The sequence below is a fragment of the Haliaeetus leucocephalus genome, unplaced genomic scaffold, assembly GCF_000737465.1.
Source record: "Haliaeetus leucocephalus isolate CR32 unplaced genomic scaffold, Haliaeetus_leucocephalus-4.0 Scaffold556, whole genome shotgun sequence".
NCBI classification, from domain to species: Eukaryota; Metazoa; Chordata; class Aves; order Accipitriformes; family Accipitridae; genus Haliaeetus; species Haliaeetus leucocephalus.
In genome coordinates this window covers 7188970-7196242 of record NW_010972992.1, presented here as the reverse complement: position 1 = coordinate 7196242, position 7273 = coordinate 7188970, and the positions used below count along the sequence as shown (strand labels likewise).

The window sequence follows — 7273 nt, the reverse complement described above, 5'->3', positions numbered from 1 at the left end:
CGAGGGCAGCCGAGCCGAGCCGAGCCGAGGGAAGGGAGGGGGACGCGGGGGCGGCCCTGCCCGGCTCTCGCCGTGGGACGGCCGGCGCGGCTGGGGCGGGCACGGCAACCCCGCGTGATAATGGCGGGTTATTTATTCAGCTGCCGGCGGCGGGGGCGGCCCCAGAGCGCGGAGCGCGGACCTCGGGCTCCCCGCGGGCTCCGTGCGGTGTCTCCCGTGCGAGGGTCGGGCGCCGCGGCCGCTCGGCTGGTCCCTGAAGCGAGTCCCGCTGCGGCGGCGGCGGCGGCGGCCGTGCTGCTGCGTGGACGACTGGAACCGGCTGCACCGCGGGACTCCGCTAAGCAGATGCCTCGGATAAAACAGGTGCTTCTCCCTTGGCCGCCTGCTTGTCGGTTTTGCCCGTTCTTAGGCATCGCGCTGTTCATCCGAGAGTAACCGCAAGAACTCCGATCAGTGAGTAATCGAAATCTGTCAAATGTCTGCTACCAAACCCGTTCCCGTCACGATCGAGTGGCGTTATCGGATCAGAACGATGGCTCGCTGGCGGCCATCCGTTGCTGCTACTTCTGTTATCCCCGAGATCGTTACTGGTAAACTTACAAATTTGACTTGGCTGGCCTTGCTCTGCAGACCAAGGTGTACGATCCTGTCTTTCACAATGACTCTGAAGTGTCATCTTCTGAAAAGTCAGTTTGCCGATCCCCCTCTGTGGCCAAAAGCCTTGTTCTGTTGCGTGAAATCCATTGCATGCAACTCACTACGTACGATACTGTTGCGGCAGCTGCACCCCTGAAATGTAATAGAAGCTGTTCTTTTTTTTTGTACTGTAAGTAGATCTGGAAAAAAAACATTTCTGTCTGCACTGGAGCTATGAAAAAGTAATTTAAAAATAACTGGGGGAAGTAGGCAGTTGTCTTAGGCTGCCATTTCAGACAGGCCTATGGTATTAGGTACCTCATCGCAGTTAACTTTAAATAACTCTTTGATTTGTTTTTCAAGAATCCAGCATGTGTAGTTCCCTCTCCTAAGCAACAGTAAAGTAGCACTTTGTAAAAACACTTATTGACTCAGAAGCCAGCTTTTACAGTGGGATTATTTGCATGTTCTCAGCTGGAGTAATTTTACAACTCTGAAGAACAGTCACTCCTCTGGAACTAAATCTAAAGGGGTTTTGCTCCATACTCTCACTGATTGCTTTCCTTTTTTCACCTCAGAAATTGTGTGAAATTCATTCCCTGTCATACTGTTTGACTGTAGATATTTAAATTGGTGAATCATCTACCTTCCTTCACAGATGCCCTCAGAACATGTCTAACTGGACAAGTCTGTGGTATGTCTGGTAAGTTTATTATTAATCTTACTAACCTAGAATAATTTGAAAGTTATTATGAACAGTAATTGTAGTAAGGCAATGGAAACGCTCTTCTCTCAGACAGGATGGAGGAAAGGGTTTCTCCTTGGTTTTGTGAAAGCTTCCAGCGGAATATATTACAGATGAGACCACAGGGGAGATAAGGTGTCAGGCAGGGTACAGCATTCATCGAGGGATATGTCATCCTTCCTTTCTGAGCACCCTACAGTGTAACTGTAGGGCTTGTTTGTTCTTCCGAAATAGACAACTTTGCTGAACACAACGGCAGCTACGCAGCGTGCACTTGTTGGGGCTCGGCACTGTGTTGCCTAATGCACAGTCCTTGGCTCTCTCCCTTTTACGGGACAAGAGATTGTTAGCTTAGAGTGCTGCATTTCCATTCTGAACTCAAGCCGACTGCAAACCTGTTTACTGGCTGTTTGAATGACTGAAAGCAGGGAAAACAGTGCCAAGTAAAAGGGTAAGCTCTTGTCACAAGTGTGGATTTGTCTCTTGCCTCACATGTGCACTATAGGTATCCTAACATTAATTTCTGTCAATATATTAACTTTGATGGTAGCACGCAGAGTGAGTTGGTTACTTTTAGCTGTCATTCAGTCTGGACTAATTTTGGTTTATATTCTTCGCTTTCTTAGAACGTGCTGATACATACAACTGTTTAAAAATACATAGTTACATGAAATATTTTAAGAAGGCTTCTGTAATTAGGTGGCATTGAAATCGTGAAAGCTAAAGAGCTAGTGCTGAGATTTATACTGCTGAGATGCCTTTACCTAGGTGGTATCTGCCTTCATCAGAGGGCAGCAGCATCTGAAGGCATGATGATTTCACGGAGCACACTAGCCTGCAGCCTCTGGGGTGTCAGGAAATAACTGACTGGCTAGCAATGAGGTAATACACCTCGCACTGGAGGAATGTTTCAATGCGAAGTTCCAGCAGGGCAGTATGTTCTTCTCGGTTTTAAGTTGCCTGAAAGTGTTTTTCTAAAACAGTAATTTGCAAGAAAATGCATGAAATTTGTGGAAGTTTGAGGCCTTCAAATCTGACCTTTCTATCAGTGTGTATCATTTGTACACAATTCGTATCATTCTGTGTATCATCTGACTCATACTAATAGAAATATACTCTTGTTAAAACTAAATAAAGCAGTTATTAAAGAGAGGTTTATTTTGGAATCATGGTTCTTACGGGCAAGTACTACCTTTGGTTTAGAAAAAGAGTAGAATGCTACTGAGGCCATTTCTATACATATTTAGGGTGGAATATAATCCTAATGAGAAATTCAGGAGCATGATCTGTCACACAATAATTCCTGTCAAACTACTACGAATGTACTTCAACTTGGTCCTTGGACCTACTTCTTTACAGGATTTTCAGGCATTTCTTATTACCTCATCTTTTCATGTCATGTCTTGCTGCTCACCTAGCTCATGAGAAGAGTGCATTCATTTGAGAAATTGGGGGGGTGAGAAGGTAGAGTTTCAACTGCGAGATGAACCTGAAACACTAGCACATTGACCTAGGTACACTACAAATTGTTAAATGATAAACTTCGTTAAACGATAGCTAGAGATAGAATTGTGTTTTCAAGACATACTGCAAAATACAATTTCTGTGCTCATTTATAAATATACGTCCTACACTTACGGAAGTTTGTACTTGTATTTCCTTCCAAGTACATACCCACTCTTACTGTTGAAAGCGGAGCCATTCTCACTGCATACAAGTTGAAAATACAACCCAAGATAATTAACATTACAGCCTCTGTGAGCCAGAAAGGATGGTCAGTAGTACTTCAACTTGTGATTAAGTGTTTGTGATCCAACTTTCTAATTCAGGATCCAGCACCCATTCAGAACTAAGCCTAGGAGGTTTGGCCTGTCTTTCACCCGTTTAGAGCGAAACTATATTCAGCCCTGGAAGAAGTAAAACATAAGCAATGAAATTATGATCTACTCCCTCCTTCTCTAAGGTTAATCTTGCTGTCTGTGTTCCTGCTCCTGCTCTGTGGGATCACAGCAAGCTGCATCAAATGCTGCTGCCGGAAGAAGAGGCTTCGAGTTGAGACCTTCCCTAGGCACCCTTATGATTTGACAGTTCCTGCTATTGACAGTGACAGCACTGCCCATAGCACAGTGACCTGTAAGTATCCTCTGGGAGTTAAATATCCAACAGTGCTTTGCTATTGAACGTGTGCCTAGAATGCTGTGTCTAGCCCTTGCAATAACGGGGACTTTCTGATGTACTCCCAGAACAACTTTCAGCCCCATAGCGTGGGCAAGAGCGATGAAGGAAGGTCATCAGGGCAACACAGTGAGTGCGGAAGACAAGTAGGATTTAATGTTATAGAGGTTAAAATAAAGTCTGAGGTGGGTTAACCTCTTATGTGTCATCTCCCACCTCTGTTCTTATTGCCATTCCCTCATTTTTTTAACTTTTCTGCCCATCTCACTGTCCAACTATTCCAGCCAAAGTTATCTCTAATGTGAGGAATTGTTCACAGCTATTCATGTACGAACCCGACTGAAACTACCTCTGTTACAACATACATGCACTATGTCAGGTATTTCACAATAATTACTGGATGGTGATACGCAAAGACATTTTGTCTTCTGACTGCTTTCTTTTGGAGAATGTATAGATTCCATCGTGGGTAATTCTATATTGACAGCTTTTAGTATATAGTGCATATCTTCTGACACCACAAAAACAAGTCCATAATTTCTTGGAGAAAAGCAGGATTAGCCCTTTATATATCATCATTCTATGCAGGTGTTTAATTATTTATTTTAATTCCTTTTCTTCACAGCATATAGCTCATTGCAGTACCCTCTAAGTGCCCCTATTCCTTCGATATTTATGGATATGGATAAGAACACTCTGTCCCCTCCAGCTTACAGTCTCTATGCAATGGACTTGCCACCTTCTTATGATGAAGCTGTCCAAACGGGTAAACAATACATTGAAGTAGCACAGATAAGCCAGAAACTCAATGACATCCCTGGACAGATGACACCAGGTGGGCTGAGTCCCATCCAGTATTCACCTGATACAATCAACGGAGATCCAGCAACACAGACAAATTCAGAAAATTCAGAAGATGCAACACAGGAACAGCCACGGCTCTGACTCATTTCAGACGGGGAGTAAAGGAAGGGAAGGACTAAGAGTTAAAGACGACATGAAAAGTTTGGTTTTGCAGGCAGGTTATGATGGAAAGATGTTTCCTCTCATGCGCTTGTAATGATCTGTGAGTTAGAAGAAATGTTTTCTGTGACTGTTGTAATCTGGTAAAGCTTCTTCAAGGATATGAAATGAAGTAAAAGGGCAGCAGTTTAAAAATGCCTGTGAAAGTGGGACATGAATGCTTGTTCATCTTCTGATTAAAAAAAAAAAAAAATTCCTTGTGTCCAGCATATGGCAATAAAAAAGGTCAGGGGAATTTTGCCGTCTTGGGAACATACATGGAGAGTCAGAACACTCCAAACAGCAAGTTGTTGTTCTGGAACAGGAGCATCCCAAACTGGAATTGAAAGGGAAATCCGAGCAAGTCACACTGAATAGCCTCTGTAGTTTCTCTTCTTTTGAGAACCTTAACTGTCCAGCAAATTGCTGGAGTGCAAATTGCTACATAATGGCACACACGTTCCTTAAACTGAAGGAAGATGGCAAATGAGGACAGGAAAGTGTGTGGAGGGAAATGCATTATGTTATGTTTCACAACTAGAGACAAGGAATGAGACATATAAGAAAAGATATTGTTGTTGTTGTTGTTCTTGGCCATGAGACCTGAAGTGATTGTTTTTGAGGTTTCTTAAATCTTTAAACTTCTATTTTGAAGATGAGCTGGCTTGTGGTGGGATCCTTTTACTACTTACTTTTGCCAGTTAAAGTACAATTTAGTCTCAAAGAGACATTTGCACACATGGTTAAGTATTACTAATGTGTTTCAAATATTTCAAAGATGCCTTATACTTTGTTATCTGTTCAGGTATCAGGGTCTCAGTCAGTACAGAAAAGGAAAAATCAAAGATTCCTGGCAGCTTTCACCTCTTTGGTACATAGATGAGCTCAGTAATGTGCAGGATGAAACAAAGCATGCTCTAGCTGTGCCATCTAGAATAAGTTATGAATACAAAATACCATAATCCAAAGAAATTACTCTAGGGATGATTCTTCATGAAGTACTAATGGCAAGGATAACTGCTATGCATCATTTTAAAATGGGGAGCTTGGAGTTGATTACAGCGGTCTCAGCATGTACAAAAATATGGGCTATGAGAGGCTTTTTAAATGACAACTCTTTCCCTTTCTTGCCCCTCCTATATTCCAAATAGTATGAATTTTGTGCACTCCTGAGTGGTGATTTTCTTTGAATCCACTTCAGCAGGGTGCTAATTTGGCTACATTTTAAGAACATGAGCAATCTACAGGATTGTTCATTGCTATGGGATTTTCTGTGGGATAAGAGCAGGAACAAAATCATGAGCACTAGGTGCTATTAACGAATGTAACATAAAGTGTGGAGTGCTAGGTCAGAATTAATGTTGACTGACCTTCTGCTAACAAGAATATGACTGATGGTTTTCATTTTTGCTGAAGTGGCTTCGGTAGCTGTGAAAAGGGGCTACCTTCTGCAGATATTTAGGTGTCTCTCATTAATAAGCAGTAGAAGTGGTGGGCACAAAACCTTGCACAGCTTTTACAAGACTATTCTCTGACAACCATTACTGCAAGAACTACCCTGGAAATAAGCACTAGTGATTTAAAAATTAAGATCTCTCTGCCAGCCAACAGGAGTGAGAGTAGAATCTCTGCTACACATTCATGGTGTGTGAGCTGTTCATGAGTCCGGCTCCCTAGAGAAGTGTTGGTTCTATATTTAACTTGTATATAGCTTACTATGAGGGTTGCAGGGAAAGATTGGTTTAATAAATCTGCTTCTCTTCTGTCTCTTCTCTGTCCTTTGTAATTATATTTCTCCTGTTTTATTCTCTCCTCTGCCTTCTTTTTCTGCGTCAAGATGGAGACTAGGCATAACCCAGTGTAGCTATTTGGATGTCTCTAGCTGGAAGAGCAATACATTCCCAGTCCTGGGTGTCTCCAAGTCACAAATACAGCAGATTATTTTTATTTATTGAACTTTTCCATCAGGACAGTACAGAGAAACAAATCCTGTGCCTTTCCAAAGAAGAAATACCTGTTGGAGGGAAATGGCTGAGTGCTCACTCACTAATAGAAATGGGAATATAAAACCAGGCAAATGAGAAAATAATGACTGACGCAAGAGGGCAGTCCTTCACTTTTCAACGTATTGCATTATATCAGCACTGGGAACAGCCTTGTAAGAGACGAGATCTTGGTATTGCAAAGAGGCGAGGGTGCTTCTAAGGCTCGGGTTTGCTCAGTTCTCCAGAGATTACTCTGCAGTGCAAGGACTGAGCTTGCTTGAGGAGGACGGGGGAATAGAATAATCACAACGGTTTGACTTCCCTTCCTTTCATGCTTTTGCTTGCACAATGCATCTGTCTTGTGAGTTGTCAGCAGTACCTGACAGACTATCTACCAAACTACAAGGAGATCTGTTTCATTTTGGTTATGGAGGACAATAGTTCTAACTGCAAGACCCCAGCCAAAACCCTAAATGTCCATGGAGGGCTTACAAATCAGATCTAACTCCATTACCACCTGGATTAATAGAAAAGCCTGTCTCACTCTGGGGCACCTCTGTTGCCAGTCTAGCCTAGTTAGAACTGCCCTGCAGTAATCTGTCGCTCGCTCGTGTCCTCTTAACTGCATATTTCCACAAGTAATTATCCAGACTAAAAGAAAACAGCTGGACTTGCCTCTTCTTTATGTCGTGGTTTAACCCCAGCCAGCAACTAAGCACCACGCAGCCGC

The 7273-nt window shown here is 42.9% G+C and overlaps 1 protein-coding gene across 1 annotated transcript; it reads left to right on the top strand.

Moving 5' to 3' along the window:
• The first annotated feature begins 1300 nt into the window (after nt 1-1300).
• Nucleotides 1301-4501, top strand: TMEM52 (transmembrane protein 52). Its single transcript, XM_010577459.1, has 3 exons — nt 1301-1339; nt 3345-3514; nt 4182-4501. Exons 1-3 carry the CDS (start codon nt 1308-1310, stop codon nt 4499-4501), a joined length of 522 nt encoding a protein of 173 aa, XP_010575761.1. The 5' UTR covers nt 1301-1307.
• Nucleotides 4502-7273: the final 2772 nt, after the last annotated feature.

Excerpts from the sequence above, each read along its gene's own strand:
- TMEM52 (XM_010577459.1), top strand. The coding sequence starts at position 1,308 with ATGTCTAACTGGACAAGTCTGTGGTATGTCTG. Across the intron at positions 1,340-3,344 it reads ACAAGTCTGTGGTATGTCTG|GTTAATCTTGCTGTCTGTGT; the intron begins GTAAGTTTATTA and ends TCCTTCTCTAAG. Across the intron at positions 3,515-4,181 it reads TGCCCATAGCACAGTGACCT|CATATAGCTCATTGCAGTAC; the intron begins GTAAGTATCCTC and ends TTTTCTTCACAG.